Source organism: Coenobita brevimanus, chromosome 74, assembly GCF_032717465.1.
Source record: "Coenobita brevimanus isolate Jiangsu-jjx chromosome 74, ASM3271746v2, whole genome shotgun sequence".
Classification (NCBI taxonomy): Eukaryota; Metazoa; Arthropoda; class Malacostraca; order Decapoda; family Coenobitidae; genus Coenobita; species Coenobita brevimanus.
In genome coordinates, this window is record NC_137027.1 from 8,366,528 (window position 1) to 8,393,551 (window position 27,024).

General features: G+C 44.0%; 1 protein-coding gene across 1 annotated transcript in view; it reads right to left on the reverse strand.

Annotated features, from left to right (window-relative positions):
* LOC145407678 (uncharacterized) overlaps positions 1 to 27,024 on the reverse strand; it is a 133,049-nt gene that overhangs the window by 40,767 nt on the left and 65,258 nt on the right. The window contains exons 2-5 of the mRNA XM_080278546.1: positions 17,773 to 17,960; positions 14,456 to 14,633; positions 6,052 to 6,181; positions 4,165 to 4,346 (exon numbers count right to left, since the gene is read on the reverse strand). Of these exons, the coding sequence (XP_080134672.1) occupies positions 4,165 to 4,346; positions 6,052 to 6,181; positions 14,456 to 14,633; positions 17,773 to 17,960 (678 nt within the window). The remainder of the gene's footprint in view (positions 1 to 4,164; positions 4,347 to 6,051; positions 6,182 to 14,455; positions 14,634 to 17,772; positions 17,961 to 27,024) is intronic.

Here is a 27,024-nt window from a genome sequence, read left to right on the forward strand (position 1 = left end):
ACTTACAGTCGATCTGAGTGGTGTGTGTGTGTGTGTGTGTGTGTGTGTGTGTGTGTGTGTGTGTGTGTGTGTGTGTGTACATTTGCATATTCAGGAGGTGTGGGATAACTTTTACTGTGTGGAGGCCTCGCTAGCTGACACCCCCTCCCAACCAACAGGAGTCCCAGGGGGCGTCAGGGTGGAGGGGGCTTTCTACTCTTTCTTCTACTACTAATACTTTTTCATATACCTCTGCTCCTTCATCTAATTCTTTTTATCTCTAGTTTTTCTACCTCGTCTACTTCCTCTTTACCTATTCTATTTTTTTTTTTTGCCTCATTTTACTGTACTCTTTCTGCTTCTCTGTCTTCTTTCCTATTCTGTATTAAGTCACACTTTTGTATCTCACTTTTCCGCCTCTTTTCCTTCCTCAGCGTCTCTTTTCTTTCGTAATTTAGGATGTATAGGACCTGTTTGTCAATCTAATTGCAGAAAATCTAATGCTGATATACCTGTAGATAAGTTGCTTTTGACCTGATAATTATTATGAAAACTGGAGAAAGTACTTTAGAATACAAGAACACAGTCGCAGTTTAAAGAGAGTACAAGATGCATTAAGTTGACTTGAGAAATATGAAGACTGATTTCCATAGATTTTATTAGTTCTCATGCACCCTGTACAATATTTTCAGCTTGAGAGGTACCAATCGTATTCAGTGGCTTACTTGTTGTACGGTTTTCACTTTCTTGTTTTGGGATTATCCTCTTGCCACTTCCTTGCCACTTCTCACGTTTCATTATCCCTCCTTCCATTCCCTCTTTTCTATTTCACCCTTTAAATTTAGACCTACCGCAAGAGAATACATCAGACATTTTCCCCCTTTACTTCTCACGTTTCATTATCCCTCCTTCCATTCCCTCTTTTCTATTTCACCCTTTAAATTTAGACCTACCGCAAGAGAATACATCAGACATTTTCCCCCCTTTCTTTCTCGTTCAAATTTGCATTTTAATACATCCCATTTTAGCTCTTTCAGCCGGAGGACGTTATTTTTATTTTCATCTTGTTGCTACCTGATACGAGTGTGTGTGTGTGTGTGTGTGTGTGTGTGTGTGTGTGTGTGTGTGTGTGTGTGTGTGTGGATGAGTAATTTGGTGAATGTGTCGTCCTGTGTCGGCTCCCCCCCCCACCCTTGGGGAGAATGAGCCTAGGTATATAGATAGATAGATACTACCAGCCCATATTGTTCAGCTTGAGAGAGCCCTTTTCTAGTACAGGGATTAATTAAGGTTATAAATATAGTCTTTTCACCTTAACTTGACCCAGAATTTCGTCCTTGTGCAGCTTAATTCATGTAACTCACTATATAAAATAATTAAATTAGTACAGTATTCTGCATCTTTTCCATAGCACCTATTTGTGACTAGCATCGTATATCAGGGTTAGTCTACTGTTACAATACATTATTCAAGTTGGAGAGATGGCAATTTTGGCCAAGCTGGTGTAAGAAAAGCATAGTCCCTCCAGTTCAAAAAGTCGTTCCTAAGCTGAATAAAAATTCACTGGATGGAAGCAAGAAAAAAGAAGAAAAACATCGTAGAAAAATAGTTAATGGAGACTGTTTCGAAGCCTTAAATTACAAGATGTCTTTCGTAATAAAGGTGGAACTGACTGAAGACAGATAGATAGATAGACAGACAGATAAACACAGAAATAAAAAGAAGACAATCGTACTGCAGGGTTTAGTGGAGTTTGTATTTATCTCTGCCGTGAGAGGTCTCTTTTAAGTTGAATATAATTGTATGGGAATTACAGAGTTATATTTTACACTGGATACGAAGATTATCAGAAGTCTCGTATTATTATTATTATTATTATTATTATTATTCCAAAAACAGCAAAACTACAACAACAACTACTATTACTGCTACAATTACTACTACTACAAGGGCAACAACAACAACAACAATTGCTACTGCTATTACTACTACTACTACTACTACTACTACTATTTGTCTGTCTGTCTGTCTCACACACACACACACACACACACACACACACACACACACACACACACACTCTTTCCTTCACTTCTCTTGTCATTCTCCATCCGCACATCCCCATTACTTCCCCTCCACAAATGCAGTGGAATGGAGAAGAGGAAGTGAAGTGGAAGGAGAGAGAGAGAGAGAGAGAGAGAGAGAGAGAGAGAGAGAAGCAGGAGAGGAAGAGAAGGATGTACGACCTTTCCCCTTTCCTCCTCCTCTTCATAGCTTCCTCTTGTTCATCTTTACCTTTAGCTTCCACCAATAGTTTTCCTTCGCATTCTCTAATTCTTCTCCTACTTCTCTTCGACTGTTCTCTCCTTTCCTTTTGTCTTTTTCCTCTTTCTTTGCCTCTTTTCTCTCGTTTTCCTATCCTCTTCTCTCCTCCTCTTTTTATCATTCCCCTTGTTCTCCTCTTTCATTCTTCGCCCTTCCTGCTTCCTTTCTTCATTTCCTCTCTCCTTTCCTTCCTCTTTAATTCTCCTCTTTCCCTTTTTTCTTCCTCTCCTTACCTCTTCTCTCTTCTCTTTCCCCTTCCTCTTCGTCTCTCCTTTTCTTGCTTTCTTTTCTTGTCTCCTTTTTACATTCATCTCCTATCTTTTCTACTTTCTCATTCCTGTTGGCTTTCCCCTCCTTCCTTTACCTCTCCTCCCATCCTTCTCTCGTTTCCTTACGTCTCCTTCCTGTTTTTTATTTTCTATCCTCTGCTCTCTTTTTCCTTTTCTATCCCTTTCCTCTCCTTCCTCTTTCCGCTTCCTCTTCCTCTCTCCTCTCCAGGGCCTCTCACTCTCCCTTTCTATGGACACAAATTCGACTCCCTCTTCAAGTATCAAGTTAGGCAAATGTATTCCACTCTCACCAGCCTTCCCTCTACACCTACACACACACACACACACACACACACACACACACACACACTGCTATGGTTACTTTTTCCTGTGTATGTATTTACCTGCTAACAGTGCCATCATTACCATTACGCACGCAAACACAGCTGAATACACACACACACACACACACACACACACACACACACACACACACACACACACACACACACACACACACACACACACACACACACACACACACACACACACACACACACACACACACACACACACACACACACACACACACACACACACACATACACACACACACTCGCCCTCTCTCTCTCTCTCTCTCTCTCTCAAACCTGCCTATTCTGAAGTTATACATCTAAAAGGTGAATGAAACAAGAGAAGTGGAGGAATGCGACGCGGGAACTAAACTGAGAGAGAGAGGCTGAGTGGGGTGGGGAAAGGAAGAACGAGCAAAAGGGAAGCCAAGAGAGAGAAAGAGAGAGAGAGTAAAGCAAATATATAATCGAACTGAAAGAGAGTATGTTCATGCTCCCGCTGTCTCTAGTGCACACACAATTTATTACAAGTCAGTGTGTATTGGTGTTCATCTCTGTGTATATGTGCGGGCGGTGGTGGCGGGGTTTGAGGGAAGGTTGGGCTAGAGAGAAGATAAAAGATTTGACAGAGGAGTGAAGTCATGATTTTGTGGATTTTAAAGCATTCCTGAAGTCTTGCAAATCAATGTTTGGGATCGTTTGTGTATCTATATATACTGGGTGTCCTGAGACTTGACGCACTAACTGCAGGTGTTAGTACAGCACACTGATTAGTAGAGTACCTTGGAAATGCAATATATTCTCCTGCACCCTGTATTCTGTGTCAGGGATGGTCAGTACACACTCAGATATGGTCAGTACATGGGTTTGCGCAGTACACAGGTCAGTACATCGCCTGATAAGAATTGTAACTTCTCGTGCTTTCTATACTCGGTGTCTGGGATCGTCAGTACCCAGACGTCGTCATTACATAGGTTAGTACAGCACAAGGGTAAGTCACTGCATGGGTTAGTACGGTACAAAGGTAAGGCAGTACATGGGTCAGTACAGTACAAAGGCAAATCAGTACTGGGTTAGTACAGTACAAAGGCAAGTCAGTACATGGGTTAGAACAGTACAAGGGTAAGTACATTATCTGGTAAGTACAATATCTTCTGTACTCCGCGTAAGGGATGGTCAGCACACATTCAAACATGATCAGTACATGGGGTAGTACAGTACACGTGTTAGTACATTACCTGGTAAGTACAGTATCTTCTCGTGCACTCTGTACTCCGTGTCAGGGATGGTCAGCACACACTCAAACATGGTCTCAGCGTCCAGCTCGAAGTCAAACGCCTCCAGTTCGATGCTGATGTTGAAGTAACCCAACTCAGAGAAATGGCGGCTGTCCACACGCGCCCCCTCCAGCACCGACCGTCTGGGTGGGGGGGGGTTAGACCATATACAATAAAGTTAAGGACAATATAATAAGGATATTGATAAGGAAAATATGATAATGATAAATATAAGGACAAAATATGAACGATAATTGAAGTGGCGGCTGTTCACACGCGCCCCCTCCAACACCGACCGTCTGGGTGGGATAGACAATATATATAACATAGTTATGGGCACTATTACTAGGATAAAAATAAGAACAATACTGTATACTAATGATAACAGAAGTGGCGCCTGTACACACACGCTCCCTCTAGCATCAACCGTGTGGGGGGAGAGACAATACACATAATAATGATAGTATTAAGGGTAATATGATAAAGATCATAGTAAGGTAACAGAAGTGGCAGCTGTCCTCACGCCCCTCCCCCTCCAACACCGACCGTCTGAGGAGGGGGGGGGGGAAATAGGCAATATAAGTAATAAAGTTAAGGGTAATACGATAAGGATAAAATAAGAACAGTGTAAGAAAGCTAATGGAAGTCTGTGTGTCGGGAGGGCGGGAAGTGGTAGCCTACGCATAAAATATCGCATACACAGAGAAAAATAGTAGTTCAAGCACAAAAAGGAGTCTCAATAAAGTTTTTCACCTGTCAGAACTATTGAAAAAAAATGCACGGAACGCTACCAGCATAAACCAATCAAGAGTTTCAGCACAACTCACCGTTCAGACCGACACAACTTCGGAACGTCCTTTATTAAACAGAATATTGCCTTCCTGGATCCCCAACTCGCTCGGAGAAATACTGCAACCATCCGGAGCCTCACACACAACACCGGGGCAAAGGGAAAAGTTTCAAGGCGATTAAATTCAGATGGGATGCGCTCGAGAATGGGAAAAGAGGATCAGAACTCGTGATGAAAAGACGCCCCGCGAAAAAAAATTAGACTTGCTCGTGTTGAAAAGAGATAGAAAAATGAGGCTTACAATCTGGCAGTGTATCGGAAAGCAAATCTCTCACTCCAATGCTAAATTAAACATGAAACAATCAAAAGAAAAGAGAAATACTCGATCAAAAATACATTTATATCTGCAGTCAGGCGATCAACGATTTCACAGTGAATGTTCTTGCTGTTCCCGTTTTTCATTAAAGCAGATATTTCTGAATGGATAATATATTTCATAGGTTGTATAAACTTGTTTCTTCTCAGTCAATAAGTAGGAACTGCAGACATACACATCCATGGAGAATACGAGTACGAGTATTTCAGTTTCTGGTGACTATTTCAAACTTTTCATCCCTTGCTTAAGAATATGAGGAAGGAAAAACGTCAGGTACTTTTTTCTTTTAATGGGAGAACTGTACAGTACATGAAGGAAGGCGTCCACGAGAGGAACGAGGGAATGGCGACTGGGAACTTAACCTCTCCCACTAACGTCAGACAATGTTATTCAGCTTAGGAGGGACGCCCCGGGGCCAAGTAGTTAGGGATTTCTGTCGCGGCTGAATGGATTCTGACGTTAGGCGCCCGGCAAAATATGCAGTACATAGATCAGTCATAAAATTAGGCAAATAATTAATCTCCTGGTATCAGGAACTCAATCAGCCATTCAGTCACTCAGTCATTAAATCCCTTAAACAACTAGTCAGTCATCAATCAATTTGGTGAGTCAGTCACTCGACACTCAGACAATATATGTATCAGCCAGTAAGTCTCTCTCTCTCTCTCTCTCTCTCTCTCACCTGTCAGCGGCGGGTGAGCTCCTGTAGATGGCGATGTCTGGTGCAGGAAAGACCCGCCCGGCGCGACACGACACTACCACACGGTCTGCACCAGGCTTGTGGTAACTGAGTGACACCTCCGAGGCAGGCGCTGGGTGTACAGGGTGAGGGGGGTTAATATAAACACACTTCTCTAAGGCGGTGTGTGTGTGTGTGTGTGTGTGTGTGTGTGAAGGAGCGATGTGTATATGTGTGTGTCTCACAATCAAGAAGAGTTATGTGTGTGTGTGTGTGTGTGTGTGTGTGTGTGTGTGTGTGTGTGTGTGTGTGTGTACCAATCAAGAAGAGTGATTGTTGCTGGGCTGTAATTAGGGCAGGTTCAGGCCTCAAGGGCGAAAGGGGGCACTAATTTCACGCTGGCTTGTGGTGGCTAAAGGGGGAGGGGAAGGGAAAGGGGAAGGGAAAGGGGAAGGGGAAAGGGAAGGGGAAGGGCTCCTATGACTTACTCAGCTAAATAACTTCATCTGGTGTTTGCGGGAACAGAATATTAGAGCTGTCCCTACTATGAGTGGGTTAAGGGTGACTGTATTATATGAAAGCTATCTCTAAATGGATCACTACGAGAGAGAGAGAGAGAGAGAGAGAGAGAGAGAGAGAGAGAGAGAGAGAGAGAGAGAGATTACGAGTATCCTGCTGTCATGATAATAAGAAATAAATAAACAATAAATAAAAAATAAAACAAATGGAATACATCATACAATTACTGAATCTCTTGGACGTCCTAGTACTGAAGAGGCAGCCTCTACAAGTAAAACAGGTTGGATGAGGCATAAACAGACTCATTTAACCTCTTCAGTCTGGATACATTATTTTTTAGTTAATTCTTGTCTCGACCAAACCATTTTTATTCAGATTAGAAATAGTTTCTAGTAATGGGTGAGATTATCATGGCTATCCGAGTACTTAACCAGTCCAGTTCAAGGAAATCTCTCCTGAACTGACCAAAGCAATCTGGAAGTAGCATCAATAAACTAAAAATAAGTCTTCAGGTGAAAGGGGTTAAGACGCCATCGTAGAGAAAAGGTGGCAGGAAAAGAGAAAGTGTATTCAGAAAAAAAAAAAAAGAATCAGGTGTGAGAGGAAACATAGGGAAACAGGCTAAGGGAGTGTAAACTTGGGAGGGACGGCCAAGCTTTACGAGGCCATAAAGGAAAATCTATATCATCATTTATTTAACAGCAGGAGAGGGGGAGAGGAGAGGAGATAGTGGAGGGAGAGGGGAGGAAGGGGGAGGTCATGTGGAGACAGTGGAGGAAGAGGACAGGAGAGGAGGAGGAAAGAAGGGCTGAGGAGTAATGGAGGACGGCAAAGGGGTGGAGGAGAGCGGACAGCAGAGGAAGAAAGGGTAATGAAAGGGAAAAAGAGATAAGGAAAATGCTATAAAGATAGTGAAGGGCAGAGAGACAGACAAAGGAGGAGGAAGAAAAGGAGGAAAGGACAGGGAAAGAGATAGGGACAGACAAGTAGTAGAACAGTAAAAGAAAGGGGTACAAACAACAGTGATGACGGAGGGAGGGGGGGAGAATGAACAAGGCGTGATAAAATAAAAATGTGAAGGAGAATATGAGAAATGATGTACTGAAAGTAGCCAGGGTGCTTTCAGTCGGCAGGATGGAAGGGACAGGAGAGGAGACTGGAGGAGACGTAGACCATAAAATGATAATGATAATCATCATCGTCATCATCATCATCATCATCATCATCATCATCGTTCCATCAACTCAATTGTGTGTCAGTACATGAGTTTCCTCAGCTGGATACCGTTTAGGGTTGGATAACGGCCTTCATGATACTTGCAGACTCATGTTCCCTTCATGCCACACACTTTGCCCCCTGAACCCCTAGGATATCCGTGGTCATTATTTAGGCGGGGGATGTGAAATCTGGCATGTTCCGTGCGTATAGTTATACGCAATTCACAATACACCTCGGTATCCCAGAATATATGCTCCTACATCTTATTCAAGCTAAAGGAGGGAGCATGGTCTTCAAAAGCATCACCACATGAAGTACCACGTCACTTTGTTTATCAATGTACTCTTAGTGTTCCACTTGTCACTTAACCGCTTAAGAATAATGACCTATTTTCCGCTCTGATCTTGCCATGCAAATACGGTGTCATTCAGCTTAGCATATACAGGTACTTTTAGAACTAAACGGGTTACATACAGTCTTCATTAACCTTTAGGCAAGTACTGATACGGGCAGAGGTTAACTGGAGGCGAGTCCACCCTCTCTCTGCCCAAGCTCCGCCAGTTCCTTCAACCATTTTCTTTAATCAGCTCCTTTGTAGCAATTCCTTCCCTTCAATTTTTAAACGCTACTTCCCGTCAATTTCTTCCCATCACTCTCCTCCATCAACCCTTTCCCATCGACTTTCCTCCGCCAATTCCTTTCCATCAGTTCTCCCTGTCAACTCATCGTCACTTCTTCCATTATTTCCTTTCCATCATTTTTCTCCCCCTTCAACTCTTTCTCACCACTCTTCGCCGTTAGTTTTCTCCCCTCGATCCCCCCGTCAATTTTCCCTGTCAGTTCTTCATCACTTCTTCCCTGTGACTCACCCCCTAAAAAAATCGACCCTCCCCAAACGAACTTAAACTGGGAAACTCGGCTTTTTCCCCGGCCAGTAATTTAGCGAGCGGTCGTTTGTCAAGGTTGGTGTCGGGGGTGAGGCGGAGGTGTGAGATTGAGGGTGAGGTGGGAGGGGCATAGGTGGGGGTGTGAAGTAGGTAGGAGATAATGAAGGGTCGGGGAGGCTGGGCGAGGTGTGTGTGTGTGTGTGTGTGTGTGTGTGTGTGCGGCAGAGGTGAAAATGGGGTGATGATTTCCGGGGAACACCTTCAGAACACCGCAGATCGTCCCCTCAACGTGACGGTGATGATGGATAGGCGGACGTGTAAGATGGACGGGGATGTGTGAGACTGGCCAGTATGTACAGTACGTGTGTCTTTCACTCAACACTGATTTTTTTCATAATCCCACATCCCCTCCCTGACCACACACTCCCACCCCAGTCCAATTTACACAGCTCCTCATCCACCCTACCTTTTATCTCGCTCCAACTCGATTTTTTTTTGTTACACTTTTTTTTTTTACCTATCATCGACCCAGTCCTGCGCCCACCGTTTGTACACCTTTATCGATTTTTGTTTTTCACACTGTTCCCTTCTCCTGTACACCCAGTCCATTCAGCACACTCGTCTCCACCGCTTTTCAACACTCTTTATTGATTTTTATTTTCATTTTATTTTATCCTTTGCCATTTTCCGCCAAATCCTTTCCCTAACCACACCCTTCAGTATCCTACTCCAATCTGTCCATTACTCTCCGCCAACCCCGCCGTTTTTCCATCCCCACATCGATATTTTTTTCCTTTTTCACACTCTCATTCTTTGCCACACTTCCTTCGAGTCCACCCACACCTCTCCCCTCACTCAGCAGGCGGGTCACGCTCTAACAGCCTCGTTACCCTCACTAACTACGTCGGGAAGCAAATTAAGATCTACTCGACGCTGCAGAGGATACCGTTCCCACACACTGCCATCCGTTGTTAGTAGGCCGGATCGCTAACCTGACTTGTCTGGGCCTAACTTAACTCATCTAACTGAATTAACACCTTGAATAGGACAACTACTTTTTTCTACTTTACTGAGTTTATGAAAGAATCTGTGGGAATGGGCTTGAAACCATCTTTATGTCAGGCCCAGACTCATACTAAAAGAGAGTTCATTGCTTTATACACGAACACTGACTGGACTGAAGGAGAAATACAAGTGTACAAGAGGAGAATAAGATCGCCTGGTGGTGGTCGTAATGGAATAAGGGAAATGTTACACCAGTGAAGGGGTCAAAGGGGACGGTGGTGAGAAGAGCAGCAAATACAACGCGATATAGGCTACAGTAAATATAAACCTTCAGTTACATATGCGCTCGGCGTTGTGAAAGGCAACATAGACATTTTTTTTTTTTTTTTTTGAAAGAATCCATCATCATCATCATCATCTAACTTTCCACCAACAGATGATTGCACTAACTAATGATGCACGTATAAAGGGAACCATTATCATCATCATCATCATCATCATCTTAACCCTGTATAAGAATGCCAATACGAAGAGCAAAACCCATGGATTAAAACAAAAAATATGAAGAGAATGTAGGAAAATGAAACTAACTGAACTGTATTGTGGGTGGCATAGGAGGTTTCGGAGCACCTCTTACTTAGCGATTTATTTTGCACACTTCACTTTAACCTTCCCCTTTAAATTATGATTTATCGAGTTTTAACATCGACACAGTTTGCATCACTAATATGGAAGAGAACATTAAGGTGTGACGAGAAGAATAAATCGCCGAGGGAGAGAAGTTACGATATCTCCAAAACTCCATTGTTGTACTGTCACACCACCAGGCTGGATGAATATTAAATAGACACAGCTGTAATTACGTACAAGGCTGATTATTTATATGGAAATCTGTGCTGGGGAGGAGAGGGAGGGAGAGGGGGAGAAGGGAGACAGGAAGAGGAATGAAGAGGGGGGAGAAGGGAGGGGGGAGTGAGGGAGAGAGGGGGAGAAGGGAGGGAGAGGGGGAGAAAGAAAGGAGTGAGAGAGAAATATAGATAAATAGATAGATAGACACATAGCTAGCTAACTAGATAAATAGACAGATACAGCCAAACAGAGAGAGACAGAGTGAGATAAAATGAAAACCAGCAGTATCAAAGTGGTATCAGTGTCAGTCAGCGATATCAAGCCTATCAGAGCTAAACAGGGCAATCTCGCGCCATTCACACAAACACAAATTAAGTTACTCGACCATCAAACGCGAAATTAGTTGAAAAATACATGGCCAGTTTTGAAAAGGGACAGGGTTATGGGAGATGGGGAGAGTGTGTGGGGGAAGGGGGTGATGTGTGTGCGTGTGTGTGTGTGTGTGTATTTATGTATACGTATACGTGTGCGTGTTTGCGTGCGCGTCTCTCAGTTCTCCATACTCTTTTCTGTCCTACTTTTGATAACTCTTTCAGTACGGCCACCTCTTTTCGTTAACCCTTGCTCTCACCAGACGATTTTATGCAGGTCAGAGGAGACGTTTCATGAAGGGGTTGGATACAGACCTCAATAAACCCGCCATTACCTGGGTGCTCTCATCAACTGAACAAAATCGTCTGGAAGTAGCAAGAATATAATCATGGGACAGTCCGTAAACAGCGCTTCGCTAGAAACTCACTTGATGGTATCTATGTTTTGCAGGGACGGCTCAGTCTGTTGGTGTGGGCGGGGGTGAGGCACTGGGAGTAGGAAAAGAGAATGATGCAGGATAGACGCTGATACTTCTGACTGGGCCGTCCCTATAACATACCAAAAATCAATCTGACGTAGTGAAAGAGGAGGGTTATATGTGGACCACCCTGTATTTGGTGTCCTCGGCGTGATGTGTCCGCCGCCAAAGAGCGCGCCCATACTCTGTTCACTTTAATTTGTCGTAAAGCTGCCATCTCTCCGTCTTGAATGCCGAGCTGTAGCAAGATGATTAACGCTAGGATATGATGTTACTCGCGAAGAAGTATTGTGGAAAGGATGTGGAGCCGTAGTCTTGTCTGATTCCTCCACTGAGTTACGGAAAATATGCAGAAAGAAAAAATCTTAACCAAATTTAAGTGACTGAAGTATTGATTTTTACAGTATAATTTTTAACGACTTTTCTCTTTTCCCCTTTCTTTTCCTTCTTCGTCTCGCATCTTTTTTCCTTTATTTCATTTTATTTCCTGTTTGACTGCTTTCTTATTCTTCTTTCCAGTCTTCCTCATTTCCTTTTCTCTATTTCTGTATTACATTCTCTTTTACTTTTCTGTAGCCTTGCCTCTTCCGTTTCTCATTTCCTTTGTTATCTTTTCCCTCTCTCATCTCCTTTCTTCTACTTCCATACTCTCATCTCCTTTCATTTTCCTCTTCTGTCCCTTCCCCCTTCTCCTTCTACTTCTTTCTCTCCTCCTCTCTCTCTTCTACATACCCATCTCCTCTCCTTCCCTCCCTCTTCTCTCCCGGTTTTTCCATCTCTCGTTCTTCTTTCTTCTCTCCTCCTTCCGCCTCTTCTCCTTTCCTTTATCCTCTCCTTTCCATTTCCCTCTCACCATTTACTTCCACCTGACTTTTCGGTATCTCTTCTGCTTCCCTATGTTCCCCTTCCTTCTCTGCTTCTTTCATCAAACCTTCTCTTTCTCTTGTCTTGTTTCCTTTTCTCTTCCCTCCCTCCTTCTTCCTCTCTGTACTTCTCTCCTCGTTCTATGAAACTTCACTTCTCTATTGCTTCTCCTTCTTCTGTTCCCTATCTTTTTCCTCTTCCGTCCTTTAACTCCTCCTTCTTCCTCCTTTCTCCTTCCCCCCTTCTTCTTCTCTCCCTTCTCTTCCTCCTCTCTCCCTTCTCCTCCCCCCTCTCTCCCTTCTCCTCCCCCCGTCTCTCCCTTCTCGTCCCCCCGTCTCTCCCTTCTCCTCCTCCCCTCTCTCTCCTCACTCTCATATCTCTCCATCCGGCAACAAGAGAGCTTTAAAATGGCTGGAATTCTTCTTGTATTATGTGGCTGTCCGGACTCATTTCAGTCCCTTCTTATTTCAGCGTCGGTTCCTCTTGATTCCCCACCTCTTTTTCCTCTCCTCTTTCGCTCCCTTTCATTCTCCTCCCCTCTCTTCCTTTCATTCTTTCTCTTCCTCCCGTCTTCATTCTCGCTACCCTCTGCTTTCTTTCTTCCTTCTATCTTTCTTCTCTCGTTTCCCTCAATTGTCTTCCGCCCGTCCTTCTCTCTACATTCCACTCTCCTTCATCTCCTTCTCTCTTCCTTCCACTTTCTTTTATCTCCTCTCCTCCTTCCATTTTCTTTCCCTCTTTCTCTTTTCCTTCCGTTTTCTCTCTTATCTTCCTACTGTCTTCCATTTACCTTCTCTTTGCTTCATTTTTCTTTCTCTTCTTCCATGTTCCTTCTCTCTTCCTCTCTAACTTTATTCACTTCGGCTGCCAAGTTTATTCCCTCTCTCTTCTTTTTATTCCCTCTTTCCTCATTCTCCATCCCTCCTCCTTCTCTTTTCTTCCTCTCCCTTTCTCTCATCTTCCACCCCTCCTCCCTCCATCTTTCTCCTTTTTTCTTCCTTTCTTCCTTCCCTCTTTCCCTCCCTGTGAATACTTCTAAACTGCTTCCATTAACTGTCTACATTCTAATTTCCTCGGTGTTAGGTATCATTGTTTCCACGCATTTATCATTCTTTTTCCCATTCCAAAAACTGCGTGAGAAATGGGCAAGGCAGGTCATTTATCCAGCAGGAGGAGGAGGAGGAGGAGGAGGAGGAGGAGGAGAAAGTTCTAAGAAAAATCGTTTCTATAGCAACCGGAATCGTTGCAGAAAACTTTGGGGGCTAACTTTGGCATTAATATTATTATAATTATTTTTTTTAGACACATTTCATTGTTTCGTGCACTGGACTGGGACTACTGTACATAGTTTTGGTGTGCTTGTTGCTGTCTCCCATCCTTCCTTCTCTTTCCTCCTTCCCTCTTCCTTCTCTCCATTGCTCTCCTACCAGTATTTCTCTTCCTTCTTTTTCTCATCACTCTCTTATCTTAGTCCACATGTCTCCACAATGGTAGTCTCTCTCAGGAAAAAAAAAAAATACGGAGCGAACTCGTGAATTGTAAAGCCTTTCCTAATTGCTAGAGAATAAAGTCAACAAACAAGGGGATCATTTATCAGTTTTAACGTTGCCATTACAGCGCGCAGTGAGAGGGAAGGAGGAAAGAGTGGGTGATTTGCGAGCTAAGAGTCATTGTGTACTGTGGGTTGGAATGGGGCTGTCATGTATGCACCCCAGTACTGTTCCTTGCTCATTCACTCGCATATACCCACACCTACATCCAGAATCACACCACATTCCAATTCACGACCACACACACACACACACACACAAAGCGTATACGGGCGTACCACAGATAATATTCCCATGAGAACAGAAATGGGTAAGGTGAGTGGCGAGGAGTTGGTGGGATGGGCTGGACTGGGGGTTGGTCGAGGAAGAAAGAATATATTTTGTGATGATAAATGTTGTTAATGTCTACAGGTATGGTTAAAGGGTGGTATTCTAGAAGGTATTTTAGAAAGTATATCATTGTTAGGGCCTCTTCCTTAGCGATATACTGATCATATTACACCCCGACATTACAGCCTTTAGTATGATACTTATACTACTTTAGTATCTAGAAAGTCTGCAAACAAGAGAACGTTAAGATGTAATGTGCATAACAAATCGCTAAAGAAAATGTGTAACGACAATTCTGAAATGTAGTACGACCCACGATGTCATGAATATCCTACCATAAATGATGACGTCCTTCCTCTTGTAATCTTCGTTCTGAAATGAGGATATCCAGCAGGTGTACTCTCCACTGAGCTCCGTGGTGGGGGTGAGGATGGCCAGGGCGCGGTGTTGGGAGTAATCATCTTCTGACACCACGTAGTCCAGGTTCACTCGACCCTTCAATATCCCTAGATCCTGTGTGGGGATGGAAGATAATGTTTAGGGATTAGAGGGAGTGTGAGAGAGTGTGTGAGAGATAGTGAGTAGGGATTTGAGGTAGTGGGAAAGAGTATGAGTGAGAGATAGTGCCTAGGGGTTAGAGGTAGTGTGAGAGAGTTTGAAAGATAGTGCTAGTGGTGTAGGGATTAGATGCAGTGTGAGAGAATGTGTGAAAGATAATGTGTAGGGATTAGAGTTAGAGTGAGAGTGTGTGAGAGATAGTGTATAGGGATTAGAGGTATTGTGAGAGAGGCCGAAAGTTGGTGTTAGCGGTGTCTGTGATAGTGTAAGTGATGACTGAAATGATGTGAGTGATGCGTGTGATTATTTTAGGGATGACTGTGACGGCTTCAGTGATGATTGTCATGGTGTACACCCAGGGTCCGCGTGCGGATAAGAGGTAGTATGAGAGTGTGGGAAAGATAGTGTGAATGATGGCTTTGATTAGAGGTAGTGTGAGAAAGTGTGACAGTGTGTGCGGATGAGAGGTGGTCCATTCGATAACCACAAACAGTGTCAGAGAAAACGTGAAAAATTTTGTGAAAGAGAATACTAGTTTTAATTCAGTGCACATCATTTCAAGTTACCTTAAGTCAACTACATATTTTTCAGACCACACAAGCCCGAACTGGGTCAGGCCTATGAAACCAGGTGTCCCAAATCAGTCCTATGGAGGAAATGGTTACTGATATTGGAATTATTAAAACTTTTATTAAGGAGATTTGACGGTAGGGGAAGGGTGGGTGGTGGGAGGAAGGAAGGGGGAAGGGTGGATGATGGGAGGAGGGAAGGGGGAAGGGTGGATGGTGGGAGGAGTGATTGGGAAAGGGTGGGTGGGTGGTAGAAGGAAGGAAGGACGAAGGGGGTAGAGATGAGGATCCTCGGGTGACTGACATAACTACAGAGGAGTGAGAAGGATGGCTGAGATAATGGTGGGTATGGTGATAGAGTTCGCCGAGAGAACACGATGGTTGTAGGATAGGTCAAGATCGGGGGGTAAAAGGAAATCGGAGTTTTTTCATAGAGGAAACAACAACAATAACAACACCAAAAGTAATAACAAAACGGTAATAAACAAGCCTGTTGGACTTTCGTATCCCCAGAGTTTGTGTTACACGAAGCTGGTAAAAGTGACTGACTATTTTTACGTTTACACGGGTCTATCACCCCATTGTGCTGTGAGCTAATCAAGAAACTCACTTTATGCTGTCATTATTTTTTCAAGAGTCGGCGTGAGAGAGGGCGAGAATGTTCAGGAATGGTATTGCGATAAGAAAGAAGACTCAAATAATGTAGTAGGAGTTGTAACCCCAGGATCACTGGAATGTGAATCTAACAGACTGATTGTTCCCCCTCCTGCGGTCCACCATCCCTCTTTCAGGAGTTAGAGAGGGAGACTGAAGGGCGTTTGCATAACCAGGCAACGGAACCGCCCCACTGTGTCAGCACACCGCAAGAAGGCGCTCCTCTCCAACATCAGGAATCAAATGAAAGAACTGGGAGATAGAGCATCGATAAAAGGAACTGCCATGAAAAGCAGAAATGAAAGAAAGCGGTCTGTCTAAGGGGAAGACCTAAGAAAACTCAGAGGGTCTTAACTGGCTCTCAAGTCTTACCCCAAAATCTCTCTCATCTCCCTCACAGCCTTCTCTCCTTCCTTCTTCCGGGTTCTTGGAGTCTCTTTGCTAAATTGAGAGTTTTATGAGGGGGATGGAAGGGGATCTAATCAGGTTACATTACTCTTCACTCACTCACTCTCCCGCTGCCTTCATTCTTCCTTCTCTTTTTATTCTCTTGTTCCCTTCTCCAGGTCTTTATATCACTTTTCCATGAATTTCTTTCTTTTTTCTTTTTTCTTTTTGTCGGTGTCTGTCTGTTTGCCTGTCTGTTTGTCTGTCTGTCTGTATCTGTCTATTAATCTATCTATCTTTCGTTTCCTTTTACATCAGCTCTTCGTTACTCATATCTTCAACTCGCCTGTTTCATTCATATCTTTTCTTTGACCCTTTTACATCATGCTTTTCTTACCGTTATTTTTTTTTTTTCTGTTTCCCTTGTTCGATCAGCCTGTATCCCTCTATTTAATATAAACTCCATGATAAATTCAGCCATACACACCGTGCTATTTTTTTAAGGGAGAGCTGTAATATCCGGCTATCAGTTTGTGTATTTTGCCAGGACATGAACATCAGACAAGATGCAAACCCTCGTATTTTGCCAACACTGCGAGTGTGTAATGTATTTTAAAACTTCTGAGGACTATTTGCTCCCCTGACAGTTATATGCTTCCTCCACACGTGGTTATAAGGCACGTAATACGATACGGTATATCAAATACTCCCTTCTTCAGTTCTATAGCTCCGTTCCTCCCTTCCCTCTTTGCCTCGGTCTTAATTCATATGTTTCTGACGGGTGAGATAGATGGATATACAAACAATCGTCTCTCTGTTTTTCTCTCTCTCTCTCTTTCTCAGAGAGAGAGAGAGAGAGAGAAACAGCACGGTTCCAACTTCCTTCTCACCATCCCTCGTAACCATCGCCAACAAAGCCCCTCTCAACCTCCATTCCGCGCCACTAAAAATAAAATGTATAAAGTTTCAGCTGAGTAAGGTAGTGAAAGGTGAAGTGCCGGCCAACGCGAGCGCAAAAGGAGGCCACGGGGTTAATGGAGATCGTTTCCTGACCTTTACTACGAGGGATGCAAGCTGAATAAAATCGTGTGGCTGCAGGAAAAGGGGTCAGGATGTTAACACTGAGGCCCCTATGACTCACTCTTAGTTGGATACCACTGCTGCTACCGTCACACCTATGGTCTGTTGTAAGGGATTCACTGGTAAACTACATTGAATAAGACTGTCTGTTGAAGTACCACTTCATCATCACACAACTACACTACTACTGCCACTTTCATTGCTTTTTCCACTAATACCAATTCCACTCCTACCACTACATACCTGTGGCTTGTTATATGGCGTTCACTAATATACGGGGTTGGGCTGTCTGCTGACTTACCACGTCACCACCACGTTGGCCTGGTCAGACTCGGTCAGGTGGTACTATTACTACCATTTGTACTGTTATTAGCTCTGATAATACCGCTACTACCATTACATACCTGTGGCCTGTTATGTGGTATCCACTGGTATACTGGGTAGGGCTGTCTGTTGAAGTACCACTTCACCACGAGGCTGGCCTTGTCAAACTCAGTCAGGTGGTACACACAGTCCAGCACCAGCTGTGACGCCGACCCGTTGACCACCACGCTGGGGCCCTCGATGCTCACCACCTCCAGCTCACGCGACCCTGCACGAGGACAAGAGCATGATAGGTCAGGTCAGGTTAGGACTGATTTATTGGTTACCTACCTTAGATTCAGATTGTCATTTATATTCTACTCTTGCAACTATCAAACGATTTATACAGTAGTCTTTTGCCGAGACTCTCGATGTTCACCATGTCAAGCCCACGCAGCCCTGACAAAAAAAAAAAAAAAAAAAAAAAAAAAAAAAAAATAGTTCACTTCAGGCCAGGGTAAAAGTGTTGGTTAATTCCTTTGGATCGAGGTGTCATTTATATTCTGTTCTTGCTACTGCCAGTCAATTTATATATTATTCTTCATAGGGCTCTCGATACATACCACCAGCTAACGAGATCCCGACAAGGACAAAATAATCTTATGTTATTTCAGATTATAATTAAAAATGTCGGCTTAAAAGAGAGAGAGAGAGAGAGAGAGAAAAAGAGAGAGAAAAAGAGAGAGAGAGAGAGAGAGAGAGAGAAGAGGGTTCAGGCTGACCTATAGAAGGAAAATAGTCAGATTAGACTGAAAGTTCCATCTCTATATCTATTTATCTATCTATATCTATCTGTCTGTCTATCCTTCTATCTATCCAGGAGGGAGCGGCCACGAACAAATCGCCATCACGTCGTCCAGCCCTTCTCCATCAGGCGGTCCTTTCTCCATCCTACCCCGCTCTAATTCACATACCTCTCCACTCCACTGTTGCATCTCTTTTTCTCTCCTGCTCTCTTCTTCCACCTCACTCCGAGACCATTTATTAATTTTTTAGTGAAATGATTTTACAGGGTGGGTCATCAACCCACCGCAAACCCTTTTATTAGCATTCATCTACTCCCAAGCCAAGTATTCGGTGCAAAAGGAAAGAAATGAGGTTCAAATTTTAGTTGAAATCGCGATGCAGTCACCATCAGTAAACAGCCCCAGTACTGTGTACAACGAAAGATGGGGCTTAAATCTTAGCTGATAGAAGGAGGATGTTAGATGAGGTATTAAGAATGTGAATTATAACTGAGAAAAGGAAAGGTCAGTTCAAGTCACAGATCATATTTTCTTGGATAAGAAGAAAGATGGGAAGTTTTGATCTTAGCCGAAACCATGACTCTCTATTCACATGCAGGGTCACGCCAGGTCAAATAGATCGCAAGTCATATGCTGGGTAAGAAGAGAGTACGATAAGATAGTTTTCACCTCTTTAGTGAGAAGGCGTATTTTACAATTTATTCATGCTGTCATAAGGCAATTTTACACTGCCTGGGATAATTTTTTTGGGACTAGAAAGGTCGGAGACGAGATTTAATGATGTAAGAGATAAAGGACGAGAGGAGACGAAAAGCGAAGAGAATCAGGAGCAAAATGATGACACAGAGAAGACACGTAAATAATGAGTTCAAAAAAAGACAATATCGAGAAAGAGGGTAAAAAAGAGAAACACAATATTAAAATCAAGACAATCCGATCAACCAATTAATGCAGATGAATAGAGAAAACAAAACCGTCTGGTAAAAAGGAGGAAAAGACCGAGGAACAGGAAGGATGAAAGACACGAAATAAAAAAATAAGAGGAAAAAGACGAAAAATATAAATCTTGAGACATGCGGCGCGGTAAAAGAAGGAGAGGAGACTGGAGGAGATGTAAAATGCACTGTCACTAAAAGCTCGTCTCCTAAGCCACTCGGCAAGATGGGACCAAAAGTGGAGATTTGGAAAGACAAGACGATGGCAAGGGAGGGATGGAGGGAGCGAGAGAGGAAGGAGGAAGGGATAGGATCAGGAGCAGGAAGGATAAACTGGAGGGTGGGGGAAAGAGGAATGACCGTGGAGAAAGGAACAGGGAGAGAAAAAGAGAAGAAAGGAGAGTGAGAGGATAGGATAGGAAGGAAGACGAGAGGGGTGGAGAGACAGGAAGGGGTGTATGGATGGGGAGAATAGAAGGGACGGAGTGATGGACGGAAAGTAAGTGAGGAAGGAAGAGGATGAAAGGAAAAGAGAGGAAAGGTGAGGGAATCGGAAAGGGGTAGGAAAACATGCAGATAGAGGAATGAAAACTAGATATTTGGTGTGACAAGTGGGAGACTGGGATGGGGGGGGGGAGGGATGGAGAGAGAGAGCGAGTGAGGGAAGGAGAGAGGGATGAGATATGTAAGGGAAGGAGAAAAGAAATGGGAGCGGGAGGGAGGGAGAAAGGGAAAAAAAAGAGTGAGAGATGGAACGATAAAACGAGATGAAAGAATATTGTGAATCTGGTGAGGCAAGGGAGAAAGGGAAAGTGAGAGAGGAGAGGAAAAGACGAAGAGAGAGAAGTGAAAAATGAGGATTTGGTGATATAAAAGTGAGTGAGGGAGGGAGGGAGAGGGGAATGGAGGAATTTAGAGACGGGGATGGAAGGTAGAGGGAAAAATGAAGATGGATGGAAGGATTGAAAGCTCGGGAGAAAGGGGAGAGAAAATGATGGCGGATGAGAGGATGGATGGATGGAAAGAAATGGATATGAAAAGAACGGGGAAAGAGGGAGAAAATGACAGGGAGAAGGAGACGAAATGGGAGTGAGGGGAGAAAGAATACAGAGAGGGAGAGGGGGGGGGAAGGAAGAAGGGGAAGGAATGGAGAGAGAGAGAGCGAAAAAAAAAATCGAAGATACGGTGAGGCAAGAGGATAGAAAGGAAGGATGGAGGGAGGGATGGGTAGGAAGAGAAAGAAGTGGAGAGAGAGACAGGAAGGACGGGATGACAGGACTAAAGAAAGGATAGACCAGGGGAAGGGCGAAGATGAAGAGATGGGGAGTGACAGGAAAGGGATGGCAAGGGAAGAAGATAGTGGAAAGGATGGAATATAAGATGGTGAGGAGGGAAGGGACATGAAGGATGAGAAGGCAGGGAGAGAGGAAGAGATGGAGATAGGGAGAAAGGAAGAAAAGCAAGGGAGAGAAGGATGCAAAGGAGATGAAAACTAAAGAGCTGGTGATATAAGAGGATGGGAGACAGGGATGGATGGAAGGGAACTAGGGATGCGATGGAGAGGGGAAGGAAGGATGGAGGAAAGGACAAAGAGCAAGGTAGAAAAGGGTAGAGAGAGGGAGAATAAAAGAGGAGGAAGGACAGATGGATGAATGAATAAGAGGAAAGAGAGAAGAAACGTGAGGGAGGGAGGGGGAGGGGAGATAAAGGAGGGAACGGGAAGAAATATAAGGAAGAGAGGGGGAAGAGAGGTAAGGGGGAGAGAGAGGGGGGGGAATAAAGGGCAGTGAGGAAAGAATAAGGCAGAGGAAGGAAGAGGAGAGAGGAAAAGGAAGGGAATGTGAGGAAGGGAGGGATGGGGAGGAAGGACTTCACTTCCACTCAATACAGTACATATTTTTATTCTTCCATCCACTAAAAGTAAATGGCAAAAAAGAGGAGGAGGAGGAGGAGGAAGAGGAGGAGGAAGAGGAGGAGGAGGAGGAGAAGTGTGAATAGAGTGAGAGAGAACAGAAGAAATTTATAGTGCGGCGGTATGAAAAAGCGGGAACGGGAAGGATAAAGACAGTGGGAGAAGTGGAAGGGTGAACTGGTGCAGAGTAAAGGAGGAGAAGAGTGATAAAAATAAGAAATGAAGGAAAAAAGATGTTAGAAGACTAAGGGATGAAAACGTGGGAAGGAAAGTGAATGAGGATAGAGGGAGGTGGAAAGTATGTGTTGGTAGTGGGAGGAAGGAAGGAGGGGAATAGGCAGGATGAATGAAAAAGCACAGAGAAATGAATGAGGATAGAGGAAACAGAAAAGTATGTACTAGTAGAGAGAGGATGAAAGGAAGGGAACAAGAAGGATAAATGGAACACCACAGAGGGAAATAAATGAGGATAGAGAAAAAAGGGAAATATTTGCTGGCTGAGGGAGGATGGAAGGAAGGGAAAAGGCTGGATGAATGGGAAAGCACCGAGGAAACTTTGGAAACAAGCAGCGAGAAGACTTGTGAATAGGAAACTTGTGGTAGGGAAGACAACAGACAGTACAGCCCTGATATGAAGAGGACTCCTACATCTTGACAAAGTTTAGATAGTAGGTGATAAACCATACTAACTAGAGTTTAGATATCGGGAGCCAGTTTAAATCTCCTCATTTCATTTTTCTATCCGTTAAATGTCATCGTAATTTCATTTCTCTATTTCAGTTAAATCTCATCGTTACTTCATTTCTCTATCAGATAAATATCCTTGTTATTTCATTTCTCTCCTTCAGTTAAATCGCCTCATTATTTCACATATCCATCTCAACATTCAGATGCTGACACTTGTATACCTCCATTCTTTAGTCGATGAATTATGAATCACACATATGATATTCTGAAAGTTTTGTTGGGCTTGGAACATTGCGTCACTGTGTTAAAAGTCATTGTTCACCAGTTCATTATTTACCGCATTAAAGTAGACCAATAATTATGTCCTAAGGTTTACGGTCATGCAGTCTTCTTGTAGTGTCCATCTTCGTTCCTGTTTCATATCAAGATGTTCACAATAAGGCCAGATTTGTAAGAAGAACCACTCTACTTTTCACTTCCTGTACTCCCATATTTATATTTCTTTTCCTCTTTACGGTGATCCCAACTCCTTCTTTTTAAAGATGAAACTACATATCCCTTCCATTCCTTTCGTTACTTCTTTCTTCTCCCGTTTATTCACCATACCCTATATATTTTCCTCCCTACCCTCTCTCCATTCCTCAGATCCCCTCCTCTTCCTCTTTCTCTTACTTTTCGCATTACAGAAAAGGGAAATTAAAGCACATCGATAAACAGCACCTTCATAGCACATAGGATCAGAATGGTATTTAAAGGTTCGGCTGCTACATCATCAGGCCGCAGAACGTAAACAATATCCAGTTAATTGCTTAAGCTTCAAAATTAATCACCTGAACGGCTCTGGTCTAATTATCACAAACCCTGGCTCAGGTTATCAGTTTGTTTGTGGCTGGGATGGTACGGAACTTTAATGAAACTCTTGGTGGAAGACTTTTTGGCAGGTGTGGCTTGGGGCTTAATTAGGAGAGAGAGGTGGAGGGAGGGAACAGGATGGGGAGAGGAAACAGGGTGGAGAGAAGGAACGGCGAGGAGGGAGGAAAAGGAGAGGTGGGAAATGAAAAGAAGGTAGGAAACTCGATCACATCATTATCTTAATTATATTGGTAGAAGTCTTCACCTTAGTTTAGAAGCTCTTTCCTAAATTCACACAAGAAAATACCCCCCCCCCCTAATATGCACGAAGGTATAGAAATGAGGCAACAACAACAACAACAACAAACTTAATCCAACACTAGCCATAAGTAATATACACCATGCAACTAAAACCTAACACTTCATTCCTTTTCATCTACCGTATTTTTTTTTAACCAAACCTTTTCTCTTCCCACTTACCAACCTATCGGAAAAAAAAAAAAAAAAAAGGAAGGAAGGACAGAAGAGCTTAGATGGGATAGGCTAAGGGAGAGGCAGGGAGTTGCTAAGAGGGTGAAGAGGAACAGAAGAGGAGGAAACTAGAGAGAAATAGGGTTAGTGGAAGGAATCGTAGAAGGAATGAACTGAAAACAAGGATGAGGAGGAAGCTGGTGGAAGAAGGAAGTGCAAAGATGGAGGGGGGAGAGAGAACTATAGGGAGGACACAAAGGAAGAGAAGAATGGATGAGAAGAGGAAACCTACGAGGAAGAAAGATTGATGGAGGTAACAACAGAAGGAAGAAGCGAAGAAGGGAGCTATGGGAAGGGAAGGGAGAGCAAAGGTGAAGGGAGGAGAGGCAAAGAGATAAATGACTAGGATGTAGAAAATTGGGAGGGAAAAGAGTTGGTGGAAGAAACTGGAGAAGAAGAGGAGGGAGGAGGGAGGGATGAGGGAAAGAGACATAGTAGAGATGAGGGGTAATGTGGGTCAGTCACGACGTTGCTTCGTTTTAGGTTTTGATTACTCACAGGGGGGTCAAGGAGGAGAGGAGGAGGGAAGAGGGAAGAAGGGAGAGATGTAGGAGGCAGAGGAAGAAATAGGGAGAGGACGATACTTATAAAGAAAGAGGAAAAAGAGGGAAGAAGGGGGATGGTAGAGGAACAGGAAAGGAAGAGTAGGAGGTGGATGGGAAGGAGGAGGACAGAAGAAGAGGAAAGGTGAAAGAAGGGAAGGAAGAAAGTAGAAGAAGAGGGAAAGAGGGGTGAAGTAGGGTAGCAGAGGAAGAAGAAATAGAGAGGAAGTAGGGGAGAAGGAGGGAGTGAGGAAGGGAGGTAGAAGAAGTAGAGAGGCGTAGCGACGGAGGGAAGGAATCCGAAAAAAAGGTACAAAGGAAAGCAAAAAGCAACATACCGAACAGCCCTTCCGATATTATTTATTACCGAAACTATATCTTTTTTATTACCTGTAGATAAGGATGCCAAAAGCCAGGAGGAAGTTAGGAGGAAGAGAAAGAAAAAGGGAGGGAGGGAATGGAGTCAGAAGAGAGCAGCAGGAGGGTGGGTGGAGAGGAAAAGGGGGCGAGGAAAGAGGAGAGGATGGATAGAAAAAGAAGTGAGGGAGGAGGGAGAGGAGTTGTGATTATAGGGAGGTAAAGAGAAGAGGGAGAAAAGAGGGATGAAATGAAGGGCAAAGGAAAAAAAGACGGACAGGAGGAACAGGGAGAGAAAAGAGACAGAGAACGAAATTTAGATGGCAGTTATTTATTGGCAGGTTGATGATGAGCACCATATATTACACACACACACACACACACACACACACACACACACACACACATATTACTAACATATACTGCACACAAATTACCACCACAAAACCCCTCACTTGGCCAAGCTAGCCTTACCTTTTGCAAACCCAGGCCCTGAACGCCGGCCTTTCAACATCAGTAATTAAAAACACACCACGATTCATACACGTCTGTCACACACACACACACACACACACACACACACACACACTTGACTAGGGGTTTTGAGAGTATGCAGAATGACTCCAAACAGAGCACAGAGTGAGACAGTACGCAGAATGAATCCAAAGAAAGTGAAGGATAGTGCAAATCCAAGTCTCCTTTACAGTTCACTGATTAAGTCCTCAGTAATTTTAACTCTGTAATAGTTAAGATGCGGATCAGTGTCGATGAAGCATTTTTACCCTCCACCTGACAAAGTCAGAGAAAGATTCTGTTATCACTGGAATCAGTAGGTGTCTGTCCGTAGAGTTGGGCGGCAGGGGGGCTGGCCGAGCGTAGAGATTTCGCTTCCGGGCCAGAACTCAGTATTCACTATAGAGTCATGAAGTTTCACATAGTTATATGTTTTATAGTGAACTGGTGTTTTTTTTTTTTTTAAGATACTGAAAAGGTAAAAAAAAAAAAAATCCGGAGATTTCAATGCAACCTGCACAAGGCATCTGGAAGGCCCATATTATGTGTCCTCAAGGCGTTCTCCTGACGCCCATCTTTAAATGAAATGATTACGGGGGGAGGGGGGAGGGCCGTTATACTCTTGGTTAGGTGTGCAGGAAGATGGGGGGATATGTGCTCGGTCAGATGGAGGGCTGCAACCGCGTAGCGTTGCCCATGTATTTTTTCAGAATTAATCCATGAGTTACGTTCAGAAGTTAGCACCACATCAAGGCCTGGGACACCCTGTATGTATGAACTGTGCGTGTGTGTGTGTGTGTGTGTGTGTGTGTGTACACTAAAAACAACTACGCCATTCCAAATTTCCAAATTAAAAAAAGGGGGGAAATATACAGTACTATCATGAACAGACCTAACACAGGCAATTCCATGCATACATGCAGTTCAGTTGAGTGGTGTCGATAATATACACACAAAACACACCCACACCTCTGGATTTACGCCTCAGGTCTCCGTTTAATTATCACGGCGGCCAATTACACTCACAGGAACAACTAGACTGGCTCAACCATTTCATTTCGTCGCTCGCCGGTCAGTCGCCTAAACGCAATTAGTCCAGCGCGGCGGAAAACGACAACGAAACACACAAACCCCCGTAATGAAAGCTTTTGTTGATTGTTAATACGGCCGGCTGGAGATCAAAACGCCGCAACACCACGACTGGGCGTGGGGATTAGCTCAACAACAGGCTGGGTGGAGGGTGGGAGGTTGGTGGATGAGTGGGTGGATGGATGGGTGGGTGGATGGGAGGTTGGTGGATGGATGGGTGGGTGGATGGGAGGTTGGTGGATGAGTGGGTGGATGGGAGATTGGTGGATGGATGGGTGGGTGGATGGGAGGTTGGTGGATGGATGGGTGGGTGGGAACGGGAGGTTGCTGGATGGGTCGGTGGGAGGTGGAGCTGGGAGGTGGAGTAGGGAGGTGGGTGGGTAGAAAGGTAGGCAGGCAGGGAGGCAGGTATAACAGGCAAGCAGGGAGGCAGGTGTAGCAGGTAAGTAGGCAGGTGGTTGGGAAGGTAAGCAGGAGAGTACCGTATGCAGTGAGGAAGACTGGTAAGTGGGTAGGTATGCAAGTAGGTACCGTAAGCAGAAATGAAGGTAGATAGGTATGTAGAAAGACAGCTAGGTTGGTCAGTGGGTAGGGAGGTACGTAGTTAGTCAGGTAGGTAAGTCGGCAGGTAGGTAGGTAACCAGGAAGGTAGATCGGCAGAGAGATCAAAACGCAACAACGCTACGAATGGTTGCGAGGATTAGCGGATTTATCAGTCTTCTTGTACTTCCAGCAAAAATCAAACTGAGTTACAAACTGGAATCGATCGTAAATAGATATGATAATTAAACGACTATCTGGCGGGGTACGCTTGTGGTCGCCGTGTGTTTTAGTACAGTATATCCTTGTGTAATGTACTGCTGGGTGGTGGAGAGGGACGACTTTATGTGGTGGCACCGATATGTGGCACCGATATAAGTAGGCGGCTTCACCTTTTGGTTAAAAAACGTCCCTCAACTCCCTCTCTATCCTCAGAAAAGGAGGTTGATAGTGAGCTACAGGAGGGCAACTTCAGCCTGCAGCCTACAAGGATTAAGTTTCAAATGAGCCTGGGGCCTAACAACAACAACAACAACAACAGGGTAGTGCTGGGTGACGGAGGGGAAACAATTCAGTATATTCTACATAA